General features: G+C 42.6%; 1 protein-coding gene across 6 annotated transcripts in view; it reads left to right on the top strand.

The window, feature by feature from the left end:
* LOC139575026 (synaptotagmin-7-like) overlaps positions 1 to 25,465 on the top strand; it is a 117,090-nt gene that overhangs the window by 65,986 nt on the left and 25,639 nt on the right. For all 6 annotated transcript variants that reach the window (XR_011674867.1, XR_011674868.1, XM_071399939.1 and 3 more), the window contains 2 exons: positions 10,983 to 11,336; positions 14,461 to 14,586. Coding sequence is in view for 4 of the 6 variants with exons in the window: in XM_071399939.1 (XP_071256040.1) it covers positions 10,983 to 11,336; positions 14,461 to 14,586 (480 nt within the window). In the remaining 2 variants the exon portion in view is untranslated. The remainder of the gene's footprint in view (positions 1 to 10,982; positions 11,337 to 14,460; positions 14,587 to 25,465) is intronic.

The raw sequence follows: 25,465 nt of genomic DNA, 5'->3' as shown, positions 1-25,465 counted from the left end.
GATCATGTCTGAAGCTGCCCCCCACTATAAACACACTATTCATTATACTAGCCTTTCCCATGTGGACACATGAATATGTAACATGAATCTTTAAAATACACACACTATAGACATACAGAAACTGAACACACTGAAACTGAATATACAGAAACTGAACATAATGAAACTGAACATACTGAAACTGAACATACTGAAACTGAACATACTGAAACTTTACATACAGAAAATTTTACCTAAATGCCAACATTTACCTATATACCAACCAACCAACCAATCAACCAACATTTGAAAAGCCCCCTATTCCTTACAGCCCTGCCAGCCTCACTAACCCTTAACCTCTAACCCTTCACCTCCAGCCCATGGAGTGCTACCATGGAGACGGACAACCCTCAGACCATCTGAGCAGAAACCCTTTATAGATCCCACTCACACAGCCCAATACCCACCTTTCCACTGAAACCAACCAACTAACCAACCATCCCCTAATCTTAAGGGTATTAACCTAACTGTAAACCCATTGCCCTCGGTTTAAACCGTCCCCTCAGCTCTGTCATCGAGGGTTGACCGTTGTTTTGGGCTTTTGCCCAAACATTACAATGTCACCTCTCCTCACTCCCGTTGTGCCTCGTGGTTTTGTGTCACCACCACCACCACCACCACCACCACCACCACCTCCAGGTGCTATAAGGCTGCCTCTCCTTAGTCAGACCACCTGAGCCCTCTGGACACACCAGTTACTCTATAGCTGTACAGTACAGTACATTAATCACTAAAGGCTCTAATGTCATTGATGTTTTTCCTGCACTGAGAAAGTAGTTTTTTATTTTATAGTTTACCAGAGAAAAGATAAAGAGGGGGTTTATTCTCAATGGGTGTATTGTCTTTAGAGTTCATGGGCTGTAGTACAGTGAACCTGCTAGGATCCATTGATCCCTTTTTGAGATCCAATCAAATGTTTGCCCTTTTTGCCGTCATGTGACGAGGTCTTGAGCAAGGGATGGGAAGCCCTGTGCATAAGCTAAATATGAATGACCTTATATATCCCTAAATAGTCAACTCCATCCCTACCCCTACCCCATGCTCACTGTAGAACTGTTGCAGGCTGGACGTACATATCCTCTGTCTAAAGTGTTTTCCCTCTCGGCCAGCAGCTGTGTTCTCTGACTGTGTCTGTGTGTCTCCACTGAGTGTAGTGACCCTGTAGTGAAACTGTGTCTCGTCTGTCTGCTGTTGTCTCTGTCACGTTGTCTAGGTTACGGCTGCTTGTGCTGCTCTGGGTGACGCGGGAGAGGAATGAAGTGTGTACTCAACAGATTCACTGTGCTGATTAACTGCTATACACTACAATGTATTACTAGAGGCTTTCGAGCCACTCACTCCAACAATGTCATTACACACACCATAATCTTTCAATCAAACCTATCTGTTTCATTTAACGTTGTAGTTCCTACTGTACTTGATAACAAAGTAGATCAACTGTTTCTTTTCAAATGTAAAGAGGCCATAGATAGCTTACATAATTCAATGACCATGACCCCCTCAGTTTTATTGCAAACACCATGAAGTCCTTGATAGAATAATACATTTGGTCATGTATATTTAATGTGCAGTATAAAGGAAAGCTGAAGAATGGCCAGTCAGTCTAACTGACAGGTACTCAAAACACAGCCAGCATCTGTCTGTCTCAGTCCTACTGCATCCAAACACACACCACTCTGTCACTCTTCCCATCTGGTTCAGACAGACAGACAGATATATACAGTGAATCTCAGCCCATCTCCCTCCTGCTAACCCAGCAGCAGCACAGCATACTGACTTGCCGGATCCTCGCGGCTGGCTGCTACTCCTCTGTATTGGAAACCTGTAGCTGGATTGATAACACTACCCCCATCCTAATGCTATTCTGCTGTGTGGTTCACTTTCCGGGTTGTTCTACCTCACTGATTCTACTGTTACTATCCACCTCTCTCTCTCTTTCTCTGTCTCTCTCTCTCTCCTCCGTCTGTCTCTCTCTCCTTTATGTCTGTGTCTGTCTGTCTATCTGGTGCCCCCTGTCTCTCAGTGGGGTGGAGAAGGGGGATGGGGGCGGGGCTGGGTGTGGGAGCGGGGCAGGTCCCAGTCGCAGTGACAGCGTGAGAAGCATAGTGACGGGGCTGGGCCCTGGCAGCAAGGCTGGGCGCTGGCAGACGGTCCAGAGCCACATGCACGCCGGAGGCCTGAGGCCCAGAAAGTGAGTGACATGAGTGACACAGGTTGGCTGGGCATGAGGTCACGCATGGGGGGGTATTGCTGAGCAGCACAGAGGCATGGAATGGATGGTTTGGGGGACTGCAGTCAGAAGCAGCAAGGCTTATATGTGATATATGCTGCATTCGGAAGTGCAGAGATTTATGAGAGGAAGAATGGATGGAAAGAGGGAAGAAACTACTGAAGGAAATAATGAGCTGAAAATGTGAGTGCTTGTACTGACATTTTCTGATGCATGGGAATATGTTGTCATGGTAAGGCTCTGTTGACTAAAGAGAACATCCTCTCTCACAAACAAATACCAAAAGTTACGCAACGTCTGCCACTGCTTCATCACTGTATTGGACCACAAAATATCTACTTTTTGATTTGGAATCTTATAGCAGACGCCTGAAACTCTCCTCATGTACACTCTTAGAAAAAAGAAATGGTTCTTTGGCTGTCCCCATAGGAGAACCCCTTTGAAGAACCCTTTTGGTTCCAGGTAGAATCCTTTTCGGTTCCATATGCAGTACAACCCTTTCCGTAGAGGGTTCTACATGGAACTCTAAATGGTTCTACCTGGAACCAAAAAGGTTTCTACTTGGAACTAATTGGGTTCTCCTATGGGGACAGCCAAATAACCCTTTTTTTGTAAGAGTGTATTACCATTTTAACACTTTCAGTCAAAATCCAATTCCCTCTTTACCTGCCTTCTTCACTCCTCTACTTTTTACCTCCCCCTCCTAATCAAATCTAACTTTTTTGCCATTTCTGGTCTGTAATTGGTATCTAATTTAAGGTAGCCATGTGTGTCTATGTTTCTGCTGTAAGATATGTCTCACTCTCCCCTCTCTCTACCTCTGCCCCTCCTCAAGGCTCTTTAATTACAAATCTCTCAAGGTTTTTAGTCAGTTTAATTGACTTTCTGGGTAGGAGATATCTGAGAAGCCCTCCTTAAGTTAGCAGGGGGAGGATACAGGCAGCAGATAGAAGGGCTTATAGCCTGCCTGTCCACTTGAAAGACAGGGTAGGTAAGTCATTTACTATACATGCAGAGAGACAAATTAAATATCTATTTGCAGTTGAATGTATTCAACCTTGGACAATAGAGATATTGAAATAGTAGAGAAATGTACAGTGAAAGAATTAGGTGTTGAGCTGGCTATGGTATGTGGGTAGGAGCTGTAAAAAGCCAAAGACAACTTTATGACACAGGAGAAATGTATTTCTGTGTGAATTGGACTCCCAGATGTCTGGCTGGCCCTATGCCACGTATTCCATCCAGATTTATTGATGAATCATTCTGTCAGTCATGACAAAAAAAATTGTTGGACTGTAAAATGTAGCGCATACTGCAGCTGATGTGGTGCATACTGCAGCTGATGTGGCGCATACTGCAGCTGATGTGGCGCATACTGCAGCTGATGTGGCGCATACTGTAGCTGATGTGGCGCATACTGCAGCTGATGTGGCGCATACTGCAGCTGATGTGGCGCATACTGCAGCTGATGTGGCGCATACTGCAGCTGATGTGGCGCATACTGCAGCTGATGTGGCGCATACTACAGCTGATGTGGCGCATACTGCAGCTGATGTGGCGCATACTGCAGCTGATGTGGCGCATACTGCAGCTGATGTGGCGCATACTGCAGCTTGGCACTGAATGCATCATTGTTGGAGGAGCAGAGTGGAATTATTTTATTGAAAGACTTTTATTTGATGTTGCTATCTCTGACCTGCTGCTTTCATAGATACACTTCTATCTCTGAGTCACATTTATTATTTATATTGTTATATTTTTATCTTGTCACTGATAGCTTGTAAGCTTATCCCTATCTTTCATACTTAATGCATCCATCCATATTATTTCTTCCCTACCTCATTCTTTAGATTCTTTATGCCATATAAAAGGTCCAATGATAATACTTTGGATGAGATGAGTGAGAGGAAGGAAGGATTTAGGCAGTGGTGATACAGGTGAACAGAGAGAGTGGGAAAGCATGATACTGATGAACTTCAATCAAACCAACCTAATGTCTTATATTATATACAATCCAATCAAATCTGATGGCACTTTTCTGGAATGTTTAAAGCAACGTCCGTACACTCATCAAATGTGCTGTAACCGCTATTAGCACATACCATAAGCCCATCCCAAGACACTTCCATATCCACTGACCATTCATATAATGACAGTAACACTCATTCTCACTAACCACAGCCCATCTTCAGTCAACACATTGTCCTGAGCTGTATGTGAGCTATCTGAAAGGCCATGTGGGGAGTATGAAGTGTGACTGGTATTAATCTGGTCCACAAATCCCTCCTCTCGGGGCCCTGCCTCTGGTGCTCTCCAGTAGAATTACTACAGCGCTGTGGAGCTAGCCCGGGCCCACTGAAGAGCACAGTCAACACAGCCAAAGGCTGTAAATCCTCCAGTGCTGCACTAGCCTAAGACAGAGGCTGTTTAGCCAGAGCTTACAGTAATCATGAAGGGCAGAAATCGAAGGGGGAGAGTAGGGAAGCACTATTAAACTAGTGTAAAAGCAGACGGATGATTAGAAAGACAGAGAGGTTTGAGGGAGGGGAGAGGGTTGTTTGGTCAGATGAATGGGTTGAACTGATGGGTAAGGCAGGCAAGATGAATAGAGCTGACAAAGACCAGTTGACCTAAGAGAAGCAGCATAGTGTGAGAGGTAGCTAGGAGGCTAGTGTAAAGTCATCATGGGTTAGAGGAGGACAGATTAATGGGATGAAATATAATGGATACAAAGGAGGAGGATGAGGTCAAGGTAAATCAGGGAGAAAAGTGACATGAAAAGGGTAAGAGCTAGAGGTCGACCGATTATGATTTTTCAACGCCAATACCGGTTATTGGAGGACCAAAAAAAGCCGGTACCGATTAATTGGCCGATTTTTATTATTGATTTATTTGTAATAATGACAATGAACACTTATTTTAACTTAATATAATGCATCAATAAAATCAATTTAGCCTCAAATAAATAATTAAACATGTTCAATTTGGTTTAAATAATGCAAAAACAAAGGGTTGGAGAAGAAAGTAAAAGTGCAATATGTGCCATGTAAGAAAGCTAACGTTTAAGTTCCTCGCTCAGAACATGAGAACATATGAAAGCTGGTGGTTCCTTTTAACATGAGTCTTCAATATTCCCAGGTAAGAAGTTTTAGGTTGTAGTTATTATAGGAATTATATGACTATTTCTCTCTATACGATTTGTACTTCATATACCTTTGACTATTGGATGTTCTTATAGGCACTTTAGTATTGCCAGTGTAAATCAAATCAAATCAAATTTATTTATATAGCCCTTCGTACATCAGCTGATACTTCAAAGTGCTGTACAGAAACCCAGCCTAAAACCCCAAACAGCAAGCAATGCAGGCGTAGAAGCACGGTGGCTAGGAAAAACTCCATAGAAAGGCCAAAACCTAGGAAGAAACCTAGAGAGGAACCAGGCTATGAGGGGTGGCCAGTTCTCTTCTGGCTGTGCCGGGTAGAGATTATAACAGAACATGGCCAAGATGTTCAAATGTTCATAAATGACCAGCATGGTCAAATAATAATAATCACAGTAGTTGTCGAGGGTGCAGCACCTCAGGAGTAAATGTCAGTTGGCTTTTCATAGCCGATCATTAAGAGTATCTTTACCGCTCCTGCGGTCTCCAGAGAGTTGAAAACAGCAGGTCTGGGACAGGTAGCACGTCCGGTGAACAGGTCCAGGTTCCATAGCCGCAGGCAGAACAGTTGAAACTGGAGCAGCAGCACGGCCAGGTGGACTGGGGACAGCAAGGAGTCATCATGTCAGGTCGTCCTGAGGCATGGTCCTAGGGCACAGGTTCTCCGAGAGAGAGAAAAAAAGAGAGAAAGAGAGAATTAGAGAGAGCATACTTAAATTCACACAGGACACCAGATAAGACAGAAGTACTCCAGATATAACAAACTGACCCTAGCCCCCCGACACAAACTAATGCAGCATAAATACTGGAGGCTGAGACAGGAGGGGTCAGGAGACACTGTGGCCCAATTCGATGATACCCCCGGACAGGGCCAAACAGGAAGGATATAACCCCACCCACTTTGCCAAGGCACAGCCCCCACACCACTAGAGGGATATCTTCAACCACCAACTTACCATCCTGAGACAAGGCCGAGTATAGCCCACAAAGATCTCCGCCACGGCACAACCCAAGGGGGGCGCCAACCCAGACAGGAAGATCACGTCAGTGACTCAACCCACTCAAGTGACGCACCCCTCCTAGGGACGGCATGGAAGAGCACCAGTAAGCCAGTGACTCAGCCCCTGTAATAGGGTTAGAGGCAGAGAATCCCAGTGGAGAGAGGGGAACCGGCCAGGCAGAGACAGCAAGGGCGGTTCGTTGCTCCAGAGCCTTTCCGTTCACCTTCACACTCCTGGGCCAGACTACACTCAATCATAGGACCTACTGAAGAGATGAGTCTTCAATAAAGACTTAATGGTTGAGACCGAGTCTCCGTCTCTCACATGGGTAGGCAGACCATTCCATAAAAATTGAGCTCTATAGGAGAAAGCCCTGCCTCCAGCTGTTTGCTTAGAAATTCTAGGGACAATTAGGAGGCCTGCGTCTTGTGACCGTAGCGTACGTGTAGGTATGTACGGCGGGACCAACTCGGAAAGATAGGTAGGAGCAAGCCCATGTAACGCTTTGTAGGTTAACAGTAAAACCTTGAAATCAACCCTTGCCTTAACAGGAAGCCAGTGTAGGGAGGCTAGCACTGGAGTAATATGATCAATTTTTTGGGCTCTAGTCAGGATTCTAGCAGCCGTATTTAGCACTAACTGAAGTTTATTTAGTGCTTTATCCGGGTAGCCGGAAAGTAGAACATTGCAGTAGTCTAACCTAGAAGTAACAAAAGCATGGATTGATTTTTCGGCATAATTTTTGGACAGAACATTTCTGATTTTTGCAATGTTACGTAGATGGAAAAAAGCTGTCCTTGAAACAGTCTTGATATGTTCGTCAAAAGAGAGATCAGGGTCCAGAGTAACGCCGAGGTCCTTCACAGCTTTATTTGAGATGACTTTACAACCATCAAGATTAATTGTCAGATTTAACAGAAGTTGAACAGAAACTGATATCTTTCCAACAGATAAGATCTAAACCAGGCCAGAACTTGTCTGTGTAGACCAATTTGGGTTTCCAATTTCTCCAAAAGAATGTGGTGATCGATGGTATCAAAGGCAGCACTAAGGTCTAGTAGCACGAGGACAGATGCAGAGCCTCGGTCTGACGCCATTAAAAGGTCATTTACCACCTTCACAAGTGCAGTCTCAGTGCTATGATGGGGTCTAAAACCAGACTGAAGCATTTCGTATACATTGTTTGTCTTCAGGAAGGCAGTGAGTTGCTGCGCAACAGCTTTTTCTAAAATATTTGAGAGGAATGGAAGATTCGATATAGGCCGATAGTTTTTTATATTTTCTGGGTCAAGGTTTGGCTTTTTTAAGAGAGGCTTTATTACTGCCACTTTTAGTGAGTTTGGTACACATCCGGTGGATAGAGAGCCGTTTATTATGTTCGACATAGGAGGGCCAAGCACATGAAGCAGCTCTTTAAGTAGTTTAGTTGGATTAGGGTCCAGTATGCAGCTTGAAGGTTTAGAGGCCATGATTATTTTCCTCATTGTGTCAAGAGATATAGTACTAAAACACTTAAGTGTCTCTCTTGATCCTAGGTCCTGGCAAAGTTGTGCAGACTCAGGACAGCTGAGCTTTGGAGGAATACGCAGATTTAAAGAGGAGTCCGTAATTTGCTTTCTAATGATCATGATCTTTTCCTCAAAGAAGTTCATTAATTTATTACTGCTGAATTGAAAGCCATCCTCACTTGGGGAATGCTGCTTTTTAGTTAGCTTTGCGACAGTATCAAAAATAAATTTTGGATTATTCTTATTTTCCTCAATTAAGTTGGAAAAGTAGGATGATCGAGCAGCAGTGAGGGCTCTTCGATACTGCACGGTACTGTCTTTCCAAGCTAGTCGGAAGACTTCCAGTTTGGTGTGGCGCCATTTCCGTTCCAATTTTCTGGAAGCTTGCTTCAGAGCTCGGGTATTTTCTGTATAACAGGCAGCTAGTTTCTTATGACAAATGTTTTTAGGGGTGCAACTGCATCTAGGGTATTGCGCAAGGTTAAATTGAGTTCCTCAGTTAGGTGGTTAACTGATTTTTGTCCTCTGACGTCCTTGGGTAGGCAGAAGGAGTCTGGAAGGGCATCAAGGAATCTTTGTGTTGTCTGAGAATTTATAGCACAACTTTTGATGCTCCTTGGTTGGGGTCTGAGCAGATTATTTGATTGCGATTGCAAACGTAATAAAATGGTGGTCCGATAGTCCAGGATTATGAGGAAAAACATTAAGATCTACAACATTTATTCCATGGGACAAAACTAGGTCCAGAGTATGACTGTGGCAGTGAGTAGGTCCAGAGACATGTTGGACAAAACCCACTGAGTCGATAATGGCGCCGAAAGCCTTTTGGAGTGGGTCTGTGGACTTTTCCATGTGAATATTAAAATCACCAAAAATTAGAATATTATCTGCTATGACTACAAGGTCCGATAGGAATTCAGGGAACTCAGTGAGGAACGCTGTATATGGCCCAGGAGGCCTGTAAACAGTAGCTATATAAAGGGATTGAGTAGGCTGCAAGGATTTCATGACTAGAAGCTCAAAAGACGGAGACGTAATTTTTTTTTGTAACAGTATAGCTTCCGTCCCTCTCCTCGCTCCTACCTGGGTTCGAACCAGGAACACATCGACAACAGCCACCCTCGAAGCAGCGTTACCCATGCAGAGCAAGGGGAACAACTACTCCAAGTCTCAGAGCGAGTGACGTTTGAAACGCTATTAGCGCGCACCCCGCTAACTAGCTAGCCATTTCACATCGGTTACACCAGCCTAATCTCGGGAGTTGATAGGCTTGAAGTCATAAACAGCGCAATGCTTCAAGCATTGCGAAGAGCTGCTGGCAAATGCACGAAAGTGCTGTTTGAATGAATGTTTACGAGCCTGCTGGTGCCTACCATCGCTCAGTCAGACTGCTCTATCAAATCATAGACTTAATTATAACATAATAACACACAGAAATACGAGCCTTAGGTCATTAATATGGTCGAATCCGGAAACTATCATCTCGAAAACAAAACGTTTATTCTTTCAGTGAAATACGGAACCGTTACGTATTTTATCTAATGGGTGGCATCCATAAGTCTAAATATTCCTGTTACATTGCACAACCTTCAATGTTCTGTCATAATTACGTAAAATTCTGGCAAATTAGTTTGCAACGAGCCAGGCGGCCCAAACTGTTGCATACCCTGACTCTGCGTGCGATGAACCCAAGAGAAGTGACACAATTTCACCTGGTTAATATTGCCTGCTAACCTGGATTTCTTTTAGCTAAATATGCAGGTTTAAAAATATATACTTCTGGAGATTGATTTTGGGAAAGGCATTGATGTGTATGGTTAGGTACAGTCGTGCAACGATTGTGCTTTTTTTCGCAAATGCGCTTTTGTTAAATCATCCCCCGTTTGGCGAAGTTGGCTGTCTTTGTTAGGAAGAAATAGTCTTCACACAGTTCGCAACGAGCCAGGCGGCCCAAACTGCTGCATATTCCCTGACTCTGTTGCAAGAGAAGTGACACAATTTTCCTAGTTAAAAGAAATTCATGTTAGCAGGCAATATTAACTAAATATGCAGGTTTAAAAATATATACTTGTGTATTTTATGAAAGGCATTGATGTTTATGGTTAGGTACACGTTGGAGCAACAACAGTCCTTTTTCGCAAATGCGCACCGCATCGATTATATGCAACGCAGGACACGCTAGATAAACTAGTAATATCATCAACCATGTGTAGTTAACTAGTGATTATGATTGATTGATTGATTGTTTTTTATAAGATAAGTTTAATGCTAGCTAGCAACTTACCTTGGCTTCTTACTGCATTCGCATAACAGGCAGGCTCCTCGTGGAGTGCAATGTAAGGCAGGTGGTTAGAGCGTTGGACTAGTTAACCGTAAGGTTGCAAGATTGAATCCCCGAGCTGACAAGGTAAAAATCTGTCGTTCTGCCCCTGAGCAAGGCAGTTAACCCACCGTTCCTAGGCCGTCATTGAAAATAAGAATGTGTTCTTAACTGACTTGCCTAGTTAAATACCAAAAATACCGGTTTCCAATTGTTATGAAAACTTGAAATCGGCCCTAATTAATCGTCCATTCCGATTAATCGGTCGACCTCTACTAAGAGCAGTGGATGAAGGAAAATAGAGATAAAGGCTGTTAGCTCCTGTTTGTCCTGTTTGGTGTTGGGCTGAGCACTGTCAAAAACACAAGCCTACCCACAGACTGTCAGACACTCACATACAAGCATCTTCTACAACTGTATGACTACTGCTAAACTGATTTAACCTGACAATGCTCTATTTCCTGTTTTTCATCTCTCCATACCCTCCTTTCTCTATGTTGAACTCTCTGGGCCGTCCTCATTTTTGTTCCCTCTGGTACTTGTATTGTACTCACACTCACACTCTCTCTCTCTGTATCTCCTATTTTCCAATTATGTATCTCTTCTGTCTATCTCTCTGGTTACCACCATCCTTCTCATCTGTCCCTCTCCTTCCCTCTTCTCTCATGTGCAACCCCTGCAAAACCCTTGTTACCCTCTCTTCTTGCTACTCTGTCTGGTCAGTTTTGGGGACCCCTCCCTCTCAGCCGCCTCTACCCTGGAGCACATTCCATCCTCTGCAGCAGCCCGTCCTCGTCCCCTGGTGCGACAGCAGAGTCTCCAGCAGCCTCTCAGCCACCAGCCCCCTCCGGGCCCCAATGACCCCCCAGCCACCTCCCAGAGCCTGGGCCAGCTGCACACAGGGCCCGGGGGCGGGGGGCACCGGGGAGGCCCACGGGGGGTGCGGGGGAGTCCGGCGGGGACAGGTGCTTCCCGGTACAGAGGAGCAGGAGGAGGACGCTCCAGGTCCAACCCAGGCAGCTGGGACCACGTGATGGGACAGATCCGCAACAGAGGACTGGATGTCAAGTCTTTCCTGTGAGTCTGCTGATCTGGGAATGTTCTAGATTCTGCTCTTGTTTCTATTCTGAACCAGTCTGCACTGTCCTCTGTCTGTCTCTTTGGGCTTTCTCAACCTCACTGTGTTGTCCTTATTATATCAAATCTCCCCCTTCTCCTCAGGTAATTGTCCTAAAGAGTTTCATATACTGTAACATTCACTCCCAAAATGCCAAGCCTAAGCCATGTACTGTAGTTGTAATGACATATTTTAACTTCTTGTCTTTTGGCATTACTTTAACATGTTGTGTAATTGATGCATTGTTCTTGGTTACTCTGTCTGTATGCCCTTTAGTGTCTTTAGTGTCTGTCATTATCTTTGCATAGGTCACACTTGTCTACCTGAGGGTGGGGGACAAACTATTTGAGCTAATAAGTATGCTGCAGCTGCATACCGTACTCTGAAGTCTTTACTGTGTGTGTGTGTGTGTGTGTGTGTGTGTGTGTGTGTGTGTGTGTGTGTGTGTGTGTGTGTGTGTGTGTGTGTGTGTGTGTGTGTGTGTGTGTGTGTGTGTGTGTGTCACATGTATAGCCTGTGTGCATCAACATAGGTGCAGGGGTTAAGCAGCAGCATGTAGAAACTCTACATTACATTGATCTCCTGTCTACAGCATCATTACGCCCACGATGGACTGTCCCTATTAGATACAGAGAGAGATAAAGGTAGAGAGGAGTAGTGTGTGAAAGACGGAAAGAGAAGGGGTATAGGATGAAGGTTAAACCCAAGGAGACGAGGAGGAGTTGTTGAGGTGGAGAGAGAGTTCAATTCACTGTGTGGATATGGATGAAAAACAACCACTTCCTAATTACATTTAGCTACAACTTTTACAATATTCTATGATAAAGCTAAATGTGCCACTAAATGTACTTTTTACCATACACTTTAAGGTTCCCAGAATAATTAGTCATCAACCACTGTACAAAACAGTAAAACTTTTTTTATTATTACCCTGCAGTCAGCAGAACTTCAGTACTTCACAGACCCCTCACAGCATATTGGAGAGAGTAGATCTACTGTAGGTAGAGGAGCGATCTGGAGGCCAGAAACTCCTGACACATTTGATGGTGTTACCAATTTTCCAATGAATTTGGTATTGAAATGATTGGCTGGGGATGAACCATTTGTTTGGTAAACAAAACATTGATTCCTTCTCCTCCTGTGTGTGTGGACGATGATGGATGTCTGAGGCTGTGTAGGGCAGCCTGCGGACACCCCCGACCCCCCTGCCCTCCACTTGAGTCTCTCTGGCCCATTAACACAGGCCCCAGACCAGTGACCTCCTCACTGAATCATCACTCAATAAAAGCAGGGCAGATATGTGGAACATGGAGGGAGAGGTGGCCTTGCCCACAGTCCCTGTAAACATGAATCTTTCTGGACTGGGACCAGGCTCTGGGGGATGGGAGGATGGGAAGAGGTGGAAAGAGCTAGGCAATGGAAAGATCTAGGCAATGCGGACTGTCTAATTGTTATGATTTTTTTTCTATTGCGGATATGCAGAGATGCAGAGAATGAAGTTGGGTTACTTTTTTCTCCAACCTTGTGACCTTCCATTATAGAGTTTTGCTTTGGTGTGGATTTAGGCCTATAAATTCATAGCAGTTGTGTTCCTCTATTGTATTCACCTTTCCTTATTGTGTTTCTGTGCGCCAATGGAAAGTCTGCAAAACTATGAGCAAACCAACCTTTGTATTGAATACATGGAATTGGATTGTGATGATACCGATGAATGAATCCTGCACATAATGTGCTTTTTTTCCAACAGGAATGATATTTGATTTAATGTGAATGAAATGGTTTGGTGAACTACCACCTTGGATAGTACTTTATTTTGATCATCATGATTTAGTGACTGTAAAGAACGTGTATTGATCTACTTGGATTTTAAAACACAGACAACATTTCTGTTTTGTCTGCTTCGACTCAAGAGATAAGTATGGTTGTGTTAATCTTTTTGCAGGCGGTCGTGTTCTTTTGCTAAATGTCATTTTGAGAGAGAGAGAGAGAGAGAGAGAGAGAGAGAGAGAGAGAGAGAGAGAGAGAGAGAGAGAGAGAGAGAGAGAGAGAGAGAGAGAGAGAGAGAGAGAGAGAGAGAGAGAGAGAGAGAGAGAGAGAGAGAGAGAGAGAGAGAGAGAGAGAGAGAGAGAGAGAGAGAGAGAGAGAGAGAGAGAGAGAGAGAGAGAGAGAGAGAGAGAGAGAGAGAGAGAGAGAGAGAGAGAGAGGAAAAGAAAATAAACTATTTGAGTCAAAGATGGAGGGATGGAGGGAAAAAGAAACTGCTATAAGAGGGAGGAAAAGCACAAGCAGGTTGAATGCTAATACATTTTTACATTGTGATTAATAGCTGTATGATGCACAGACTCCATGTGTCATTAAGGTAGCTGGACATGGAGCAAAACATCTTCAGCCTCCTCAGACTGCACTAAAAGATGTTAACTATTAACTACACACTACGAGTTTGTCCCCCAAAGACAATATGTTGTGATATTCTTGTCCAGGAAGACCGAAGATGATTAGAGAACAGTGAGGGTCAGAGTGGGTTTTGTTGAACAGGGGTCAGGAATGTGTTATGTAAAGGCGCTGTGAGGGAAGGAAGAGAATGATGGAGAGAGTTAGACAGGACAGGGTCCAGAGAAACAGTGACTCACCTCACAGCTTTACACAAACCGTGGAAGAGGATCCCTTAGGGGAAGCTAAGGGTGTGTGTGTGTGTGTGTGTGTGTGTGTGTGTGTGTGTGTGTGTGTGTGTGTGTGTGTGTGTGTGTGTGTGTGTGTGTGTGTGTGCAGGAGTGTGTGTGTGTGTGCAGGAGTGTGTGAATGTTTGCTTGTTAAGAGCACTGTGTGCCTGGCCCCTTTCAGACCTCAGCATACTTCAATATGACTAAAGCCTGTTACACGGTACGCTCCAAAGCTCACAGCAAGTCAACAATCTGTGTCTACAACAGCTTGGGTTCAATTAAATGTTTTAAGGAGGAGGTTTTGTATCAATCCAAGTGATAATATGTAAATGTTTCACCAATCAATATCACCTTGACCTTTCTCTCCTCTTTACAGTTTTTTTTAACTACCTGTCTCTGTCTCTGTACTCGTTGTGTGGAGCAGCGAGGGGAAGATGGTTGTTCTGTCTCTAGCGATCGGGCTGGCTGAACAAGATGACTTCGCCAACCTCCCAGATCTACAGGAAGCACCAGCGTGCCAAGAAAACTCAACTCCACCGGACAAATCAAGGTACCAGCCAGCCTACGAACAAAAGAGTGAAAGGAAGAGAAAGAGAGAGAGTGTGAAAGAAAGAAAGAAAGAAAAAGAAAGAAAGAAAGAAAGAAAGAATGAAAGAAAGAGTGAGTTGAGAGATAAAGCCCTGGTGAAATGATATAAGAGAGATTGAAGGAAAATAGTTGGTGTAGACTTCTCAGCAGTGTGTGTGATGTTCATAGATTCAGAACAGATCCTTGTGGTCCAGTTTTCAAGCTGCTGTGTGATCGGCATGATTCACAGTGAGAGGGAGCCTATAACGACCCAATGGGGACGCTGTAATTGGATGTCTGACAGAAGCATCTGATTGGTTGGTTTCAGTGTCTTGCTGCTGTGAGAGTCCTGAGTTAGTACATTAGTATCAGGATTAGATATAGTCACTCTGAGAAGGTAGCAGGAATTAATGAGCTTTATTACATATTCAACAAGCTTCTCCTCACCATGTCTCTGATCCCAGCCAATCAACCATTCCCCAATTCCCTCTCATGATTGAAATAGGAATTAGCAGGTAATAACACTAGAATGTCCTTTCATCAAGTGTTAACTATGTGTCTACATCCTGTCCCACTTCATTGGTCCTAGCCTTACCGCAACATGTTTGTTGACTTTTGCCATTCTAAGTCTGCTTTGGCTTTGTTTCCTCAGTTTTCCCATATTTCCTTTTTCATGCGCCCTTGTTCTTTTCATGCTCCCTCTCATCCTGCCTCACCCTTGTTAGCCTGTTTGCCTCCCGCTCTTCCTCGCCAGCTCGAAGAGGGTTTGATCTGCGTGTCTCTGTTCCTCAGCAGGGAGCATGGTGGGGGCGGACTCATTATTCGGGAGTGTGGTCCCCCCGTGTGAAATGCCTGTCTAAAAATATGCTAACCCTTCTTCTGCCACCGACTCCATATGCATTCCCCAACAGCTGTCAGTACAAACACGCTAACAGGAAATAGGAACCAGAGCAACTCTTGTGGTGAGCTAACAGCTAGATAGGCTGCCGTGTTATCACCTAAAACGTTCTCAGGAATTGAGTGCTCTGCTTGCCTCCTGTCCCTCATGGGTAGTGGACTGTACATAAATCCCTATTATTGGGTAAGGAGTCCTACTGTGTAAGGTGGTGTAGTAGTGAGTGCTTTTTCATGGTAGCGTTCAGTACATTTCTGTCCCAGATGAGCTCTTACATTCATCAGACGATAGTTTGTTTTCACTGAATTTCTCTGATGTAGACTATTTTGTACTGCATCTTATGATTTCAATACCATTTGTAATGCCTCCTGGAATTTCCACATTTCCTTTGTACTGAGTGTTAAAAGGAACAAAATATGAACGATGGTAGATGGAGTTCTGTGCAGCGGTCAGAATACATACGAATTTTGTTCTGAAGGAACGCTATTGTGCTGTTTTGGCCTGTGGGTTTGTCCTGTCATGGTCATACTAATCGTGTTTCACGGTCATGCCACGGTTATGACCTGTTCAGCCTTGAAATGCCTACATTGCAGTCACGGTGTGGAGGCACGCCTGCATGCTCATCTTCTCCCTCTTCCTCCTGGCCGGGTGCCTGTCCAACACCAGTCTTTAATCAAAGCGATCTGGTGCGAGGCACTGTCGCGTGTGCCAACTTGTCTAGTGTCCTTCCACAATGAATAACCACTTTCAATCATCATCTCTGTCCATACCTCAGTCTCTCTAGTTACCCCTGTGTGGGTCCCAGTGCCCCTGCCTTAACCACCCCTGGCCTTATGATGGATCCCAGCAGACTGAAGATGATGGAAATGGATGATCCCTGTGGGTGGGTGTGTGTGTGTGTGTGTGTGTGTGTGTGTGTGTGTGTGTGTGTGTGTGTGTGTGTGTGTGTGTGTGTGTGTGTGTGTGTGTGTGTGTGTGTGTGTGTGTGTGTGTGTGTGTGTGTGTGTGTGTGTGTGTGTGTGTGTGTGTGTGTGTGTGTGTGTGTGTGAGAGAGCACACATATGCTGTGAGACAAAGAGAGAAACCTTTGCTCTCAGGTTGCTAGAGAAATGTACACTCACTGCCAAAATGACAGAAGTATTCACTCAGAGAAATGGAACCATTCAGATGCCTAGAAACATACAGTTCAATGAGATTAATAAATACACATACAGATGAAAGGGTGGAAACTGACATTGACAGACAAAGCATATACCCTCCGTCCATACACACACCTTACTGTATATGAGAATAGGATGTCCTTGCATAGACAGAGAAAGGGTCATTGGTAGAGAGGGAAGGTCAACCATTCTCTCAAATGGAGAATATGTTCTGCTGCATCCGTGAGACCTGTCTTGTTTATCCCTGTAGTACTGAGTACAACGGAATATTATCTATTTCGGGCAGAGAGGGAATCTTTATTCAGATGGATGGAGAACGATATGCCTTGGCTCATTCTCAGGAGACAGGAGTGTGAACTCAGATGCTTAGAAGCAGGTAATCAAAGCTTCGTGAGAAGCATAAACTAGAGGCAGCGTAATCTCTGTTTCTTTTGCTCTGGCAGCTCAATTAGAAACTAATCATAGTGTTACAGCACAACTCTAAAGCCAGTGATAACCAAGCTCTATCCACAAGGAGATGAGGGAGGAAAACAATGAAATTATCCTGGAAGTCATTTGTATTTATTAGTAGTCTGGAAAAATTTGTGCTGCGAGATTAGTGATGCTCCACAAAGTAGTTTAACCCCAATGTTGTCTGACTCTAAAGCATGCTACGGCAGCTGCTTCTATTGAGCATTGTACTGTTCTCTGACGATACCATTCTTACAGATATGATATCTGATCCAGAAAGTGTTTGTATTGTAAAAACTCGGTCCAAAGAGTGAATACAGTATTCTGTAGGCTATACCTTAAAGCTGGTTATTGAAGTTGTGGTCATCGAGTCATGCACTGGTGGCTGAGGTCCATTGTGTCAGACGCCTTAAGCCTCACAGCTGACTGGAGTCACTGGACTAACCCTCCCACCAACATGCAGTAGCTACGGAGTTTTATCATGGCAGCTCAGTATCATTACCATCTTCAAAATAAAATCTGCTGTAGCATGACAGTGCCTGCCCCCAGACACGCAGACACACAGAGAACACGTAAATAAGGAGCTCAGCCCTCCATGCTCTTTGAGCCTGGACCACCAACTCCTTGGAGCCAGAGTTTCTTCATCTGGCCTGTAATCAAACTGAGTCAAGCCTTATAATTACTCTTCTGGCTTGGCAACGGTCTCCATGGCCGCCTCTGGAGCTAGCTCAGGGTAACTTGATTGGCTGGGAACAGCAATATAGGTCAGCACAAAAGAGCCATTTTGATAAAATGTCAGCTCTGTCTCAGGAAGTCATTCACCATGCCTTACTGAGGCGTTTGAGTCGGAACACAAAGTTGATTAAAGGAAAGCACAGTTATATAATCTGATGAAAAACAGTGAGAAATCCGCTTCGGAAGTCCTGTGTGGAAAAAAGCGTAGCATAAATTCACCTTAATCAATATCTAAGTGAGATATGAGGAGGAAATGACATCACTACCATCTCTTTACTTTATTAGTGTTTGTGCAATAAGAGGGAGTTTAAAGATCAGTTGAAGCATCAACCAGAATTCACGGGGTACCAACCAATCAGGAAAACTCAGAAGTATTCAAACAGCAGTTAGCTGGACAACATATAGTAGATGGCTCCATTAGTTGTATTAAGCTGGAGCGGAGGGAGGTGGCCTGCTGATTTGCGCTGAGTGGGCTGACACCAGAGCTCCGGCCTCATCCTTCACAGCTTGGGGACCTGTGCTTGTGTTGCACTGCTCTCCTGGGGTGTTGTATGATCAGCATGCCCATATACTGTATGTTTATGGATACAACTCATCTCTCATGTTTTCACCACTCCACCCCCTCTCCCATCATTAGAACCCACCCCTCACTCCCACTCACCTCCATCTCCTCCCTCCATCATGCTGCCCTCTACAACACCAACCCCGCCTCCTCTCAATTCATCTCTCCATCTCTCATTCTTTCTCACTGTCTCTCTCTGCCTCTCATGCAGTCTCTCTTCCTCCCTTGATCTGATTGATCTATTAACCCTTTACTTACCTTCCCTCCCTTTGTCAGCCCTTTCTTTCCCTCCCCCTACCTCTCTATCTCTTTATTCATCTAATCGTGCTTCCCCTGGGGGTGTTGACTGGCGCTCTGATGGGATGATGTCAGAGCTCCGGTCCTCTGTCAGGGTGGATGACTGTCTGCCCAGGCAGCCTGGCTGGGTTACATCTGCATCACTGCTGAATATCACAACAGGGGAATGAGATTCCCCTGTGGGCAGCAAACACACACACACACACACACACACACACACACACACACACACACACACACACACACACACACTCTCACACACAGATATGGAGATGGCGAAAAAGGAGCAGGGACACATACACAGAAAAATAGACACTCCAGAGATTCACATACACTGTATGTAATCAAAATGCAAAACGTGTCTTGGGCTCAGCCTGTTTGGGGACCTGTATTTGATACTTAAGCAAGTCAATTGTTTTTGCAGTGAAGCACCACTGTTTCTCTCCAATAATAGTATGAAGATGCTTATATCATGCATATCTCATGGAGGCTTGCTATGAATGATATTATCAAGAGAACACAGAAAGATGTTCTGCTCTACCAAACTCATCATTTCCACCTCCATATAACTCCATCTAACTCCATTAACTATCTAACTCCATTAACTATCTAACTCCATTAACTATCTAACTCCATCTAACTCCATTAACTATCTAACTCCATCTAACTCCATTAACTATCTAACTCCATCTAACTAAATCTATATCAAGACACAAGGCGAGACCCAAATGCAGACACATGGGGCGGATGGTTGGAGTCTTACAATGTTTATTAATCCAAAGGGGTAGGCAAGAGAATGGTCGTGGACAGGCAAAAAGGTCAAAACCAGATCAGAGTCCAGGAGGTACAGACAGGCAGGCTTGAGGTCAGGGCAGGCAGAATGGTCAGGCAGGCAGGTACAAGGTCCAGAAACAGGCAAGGGTCAAAACCGGGAGGGCTAGAAAAAGGAGAATGCAAAAAGCAGGAGAACGGGAAAACCGCTGGTTGACTTGGAAACATACAAAACGAACTGGCACAGAGAGACAGGAAACACAGGGATAAATACACTGGGGAAAACAAGCGACATCTGGAGGGGGTGGAGACAATAACGAGGACAGGTAAAACAGATCAGGGTGTGACAATCTAACTCCATTAACTCTATCTAACTCCATCTAACTCCATTAACTCCATTAACTCTGTCTAACTCCATTAACTATCTAACTCCATTAACTCTGTCTAACTCCATTAACTCTATCTAACTCCATCTAACTCCATTAACTCTGTCTAACTCCATTAACTCTGTCTGACTCCATTAACTCTGTCTGACTCCATTAACTCTGTCTAACTCCATTAACTCTGTCTAACTCCATTAACTCTGTCTAACTCCATTAACTCTGTCTAACTCCATTAACTCTGTCTAACTCCATTAACTCTGTCTAACTCCATTAACATTAACTCTATCTAACTCCATCTAACTCCATTAACTCCATTAACTCTATCTAATTTCATTAACTCTATCTAACTCCATTAACTTCTCTGGGATATGTGGGACAAGCCAGTAACAATGCAGAGCGCCAAATTCAAATAAATTACAATAAAAATCCAACTTTGATGAAATCACACATGAAAGACACCAAATTAAAGCAACACTTGTTGTGAATCAGCCAACATGTCTGATTTCAAAAAGGATTTACGGCGAAAGCACACCAAACGATTATGTTAGGTCAGTACATAGCCACAGAAAAACACAGCCATTTTTCCAGCCAAAGAGAGGAGTAACAAAAAGCAGAAATAGAGATAAAATTAATCACTAACCTTTCTTCATCAGATGACACTCATAGGACTTCATGTTACACAATACATGTATGTTTGTTCGGTAAAGTTCATATTTATATCCAAAAATCTGAGTTTAGGCGGGACGCTACTGTCTCACTTGGCCAAAAGCCAGAGAAAATGCAGAGCCCCATATTCAAATAAATTACTATAAAAATAAAACTTTCATTAAATCACACATGAAAGATACCAAATTAAAGCTACACTGGTTGTGAATCCAGCCAACATGTCAGAATTCAAATAGGCTTTTCGGCGAAGCAAACAATGCTATTATCTAAGTTAGCACCATTGTAAACAAAGAGAGATAAGCATATTTCAATCCTGCAGGCGCGACACAAAACGCAGAAATAAAAATATAATTCATGCCTTACCTTTGACGAGCTTCTGTTGTTGGCACTCCAATATGTCCCATAAACATCACAAATGGTCCTTTTGTTCAATTAATTCCGTCGATATATATCCAAAATGTCAATTTATTTGGCGCGTTTGATCCAGAAAAACACCGGTTCCAACTCGTGAAACATGACTACAAAATATTTCAAAAGTTACCTGTAAACTTTGCCAAAACATTTCAAACTACTTTTGTCATATAACTTTAGGTATTTTTTTACGTAAATAATCGATCAAATTGAAGACGGGATGATCTGTGTTCAATACAGGATTAAAACAATCTGTAGCATGCTTTCTGGTCACGCGCCTCTATCTAACAGTACACAACAAGTGACCCTGATTCAAAATGGCCGTACTTCTTCATTACACAAAGGAAAAACCCTCAACTAATTTCTAAAGACTGTTGACATCCAGTGGAAGCGGTAGGAACTGCAAGAAGGTCAATTAGAAATCTGTATTCCCAATGAAAATCCATTGAAAAGAGAGTGACCTCAAAAACAAAAAAAATCTGAATGGTTTGTCCTCGGGGTTTCGCCTGCTAAATAAGTTCTGTTATACTCACAGACATTATTCAAACAGTTTTAGAAACTTCAGAGTGTTTTCTATCCAAATCTACTAAGAATATGCATATCTTATCTTCTGGGGATGAGTAGCTGGCAGTTGAATTTGGGTATGCTTTTCATCCAAACGTGAAAATGCTGCCCCCTATCCTAGAGAAGTTAACTCCATCTAACTCCATTAACTCCATCTAACTCCATTAATTGAGTTAGATGGAGTTAGATGGAGTTAGATAGAGTTAGATAGAGTTAATGGCGTTAGATAGAGTTAGATGGAGTTAATGGAGTTAATGTAGTTAGATAGAATTAATGGAGTCAGATAGTTAGATAGAGTTGATGGAGTTAATGGAGTTAGACAGAGTTAATGGAGTTAGACAGAGTTAATGGAGTTAGACAGAGTTAATGGAGTTAGACAGAGTTAATGGAGTTAGACAGAGTTAATGGAGTTAGACAGAGTTAATGGAGTCAGACAGAGTTAATGGAGTCAGACAGAGTTAATGGAGTTAGATGGAGTTAGATAGAGTTAATGGCGTTAGATAGAGTTAGATGGAGTTAATGGAGTTAATGTAGTTAGATAGAATTAATGGAGTCAGATAGTTAGATAGAGTTGATGGAGTTAATGGAGTTAGACAGAGTTAATGGAGTTAGACAGAGTTAATGGAGTTAGACAGAGTTAATGGAGTTAGACAGAGTTAATGGAGTTAGACAGAGTTCATGGAGTTAGACAGAGTTCATGGAGTTAGACAGAGTTCATGGAGTTAGACAGAGTTCATGGAGTTAGATGGAGTTAGATGGAGTTAGATGGAGTTGATGGAGTTATATAGAGTTGATGATTGATGAGTTAATGGAGTTAGACAGAGTTAATGGAGTTAGACAGAGTTAATGGAGTTAGACAGAGTTAATGGAGTTAGACAGAGTTAATGGAGTTAGACAGAGTTAGATAGAGTTAATGGAGTTAGATAGAGTTAATGGAGTTAGATAGAGTTAATGGAGTTAGATAGAGTTAATGGAGTTAATGGAGTTAGATGGAGTTAGATAGAGTTAATGGAGTTAGATATAGTTAATGGAGTTAGACAGAGTTAATGGAGTTAGACAGAGTTAATGGAGTTAGATAGAGTTAATGGAGTTAATGGAGTTAGATGGCGTTAGATAGAGTTAATGGAGTTAGATGGAGTTAGATAGAGTTAATGGCGTTAGATAGAGTTAATGGAGTTAGATGGAGTTAATGGCGTTAGATAGAGTTAATGAAATTAGATAGAGTTAATGGCGTTAGATAGAGTTAATGGCGTTAGATAGAGTTAATGGCGTTAGATAGAGTTAGATGGAGTTAATGGAGTTAATGTAGTTAGATAGAGTTAATGTAGTTAGATAGAGTTAGATGGAGTTAATGGAGTTAATGTAGTTAGATAGAGTTAATGTAGTTAGATAGAGTTAATGGAGTCAGATAGTTAGATAGAGTTGATGGAGTTAATGGAGTTAGACAGAGTTAATGGAGTTAGACAGAGTTAATGGAGTTAGACAGAGTTCATGGAGTTAGATGGAGTTAGATGGAGTTAGATGGAGTTGATGGAATTAGATAGAGTTGATGGAGTTAGATGGAGTTGATGGAGTTAGATGGAGTTAGATAGAGTTAATGGAGTTAGATAGAGTTAATGGAGAGATAGAGTTGATGGAGTTAGATGGCATTAGATAGAGTTAATGGAGTTAGATGGAGTTAGATAGAGTTAATGGAGTTAGACAGAGTTAATGGAGTTAGACAGAGTTAATGGAGTTAGACAGAGTTAATGGAGTTAGACAGAGTTAATGGAGTTAGACAGAGTTAATGGAGTTAGACAGAGTTAATGGAGTCAGACAGAGTTAATGGAGTCAGACAGAGTTAATGGAGTTAGATGGAGTTAGATAGAGTTAATGGAGTTAGATAGAGTTAATGGAGAGATAGAGTTGATGGAGTTAGATGGCATTAGATAGAGCTAACTCCATCTAACTCCATCTAACTCATCTAACTCATCTAACTCATCTAACTCCATCTAACTCCATCTAACTCCATCTAACTCCATCTAACTCCATCTAACTCCATCTAACTCCATCTAACTCCATCTAACTCCATCTAACTCATCTAACTCATCTAACTCATCTAACTCATCTAACTCATCTAACTCCATTAACTCATCTAACTCCATCTCACTCCATCTCACTCTATCTAACTCTATCTAACTCTATCTAACTCTATCTAACTCTATCTAACTCTATCTAACTCCATTAACTAGATCTAACTCCATTAACTCGATCTAACTCCATTAACTCGATCTAACTCCATTAACTCCATTAACTCCATTAACTCCATCTAACTCATCTAACTCCATCTAACTCTATCTAACTCCATTAACTATCTAAATCCATCTAACTCCAATTAACGCATCTAACTCCATCTAACTCCATTAACTCTATCTAACTCTATTAACTCTATCTAACTCTATTAACTCTATCTAACTCCATTAACTCTATCTAACTTCATTAACTCTATCTAACTTCATTAACTCTATCTAACTCTATTAACTCTATCTAACTTCATTAACTCTATCTAACTTCATTAACTCTATCTAACTCCATTAACTCTATCTAACTCCATTAACTCTATCTAACTCCATTAACTCTATCTAACTCCATTAACTCTATCTAACTCCATTAACTCTATCTAACGCCATCTAACTCCATTAACTCTATTCAATTAAATTCAAAGGGCTTTATTGGCATGGGAAACGTGTTAACATTGCCAAAGCAAGTAAGGTAGATAATATACAAAAGTGAAATAAACAATAAAAATTAACAGTAAACATTACACATACAGAAGTTTCAAAACAATAAAGACATTACAAATGTCATATTATGTATATATACAGTGTTGCAACAATGTACAAATGGTTAAAGTACCCGAAGGGAAAATAAATAAGCATAAATATGGGTTGTATTTACAATGGTGTTTGTTCTTCACTGGTTGCCCTTTTCTTGTGGCAACAGGTCACAAATCTTGCTGCTGTGATGGCACACTGTGGAATTTCACCCAGTAGATATGGGAGCTTATCAAAATTGGGTTTGTTTTTGAATTCTTTGTGGATCTGTGTAATCTGAGGGAAATATGTGTCTCTAATATGGTCATACATTGGGCAGGAGGTTAGGAAGTGCAGGTCAGTTTCCACCTCATTTTGTGGGCAGTGTGCACATAGCCTGTCTTCTCTTGAGAGCCATGTCTGCCTACAGCGGCCTTTCTTAATAGCAAGGCTATGCTCACTGAGTCTGTACATAGTCAAAGCTTTCCTTAAGTTTGGGTCAGTCACAGTGGTCAGGTATTCTGCCACTGTGTACTCTCTGTACACTCTGTGTACTCTAACTCCATTAACTCTATCTAACTCCATTGTATTAAAGTAGAGAACACAATGAAATATTTCGGAAAATGTCAGTTTTCCACAAGGCTACGCAGTCATTTGTTTATAACTTCTATTTAACTTCCATATAATGGAAGTTTAAAAAAAATGTTAGAGATGAGGTACACTTAATCATTTCCATTTCAAGGTTCTTTAATCTACCTTTGTTCAATTATCTTTCCCCACAACACTCTGCTTCCCTCCGGTTGGTTACACTTCAAGAAGTCTCAGTGCATCCTTTGATTTGTTGGTATTGCTGCCCCTTTCATAAAATCAGGAAGCATCTAAAGGCATTTATCTAGTAGATGACATAACATTGTATGCTCCCCTGCAACACAATATACAAAGATATGCACATCAGAATGTCTTTGTTTCACAGTATGTCATCAGGTCCAGGTTCTCTTTAGCACCTTTCGAACAGAGTTAACACTACTCGCTTTTCTTGTTTGTGGAGCAGGGAATTACGGCACCAAAATCAACATTGTAGAAAAAAATATGAATAACTCCAGCGTACACGGTTTTACCTCTGCATATTTATTGTCAACATTTTGGTACACCTCCTTTTTCAAGACCTTGAAAAAG

Source organism: Salvelinus alpinus, chromosome 5, assembly GCF_045679555.1.
Source record: "Salvelinus alpinus chromosome 5, SLU_Salpinus.1, whole genome shotgun sequence".
NCBI lineage: Eukaryota > Metazoa > Chordata > Actinopteri > Salmoniformes > Salmonidae > Salvelinus > Salvelinus alpinus.
This window is presented reverse-complemented; position numbering and strand designations above follow the sequence as displayed.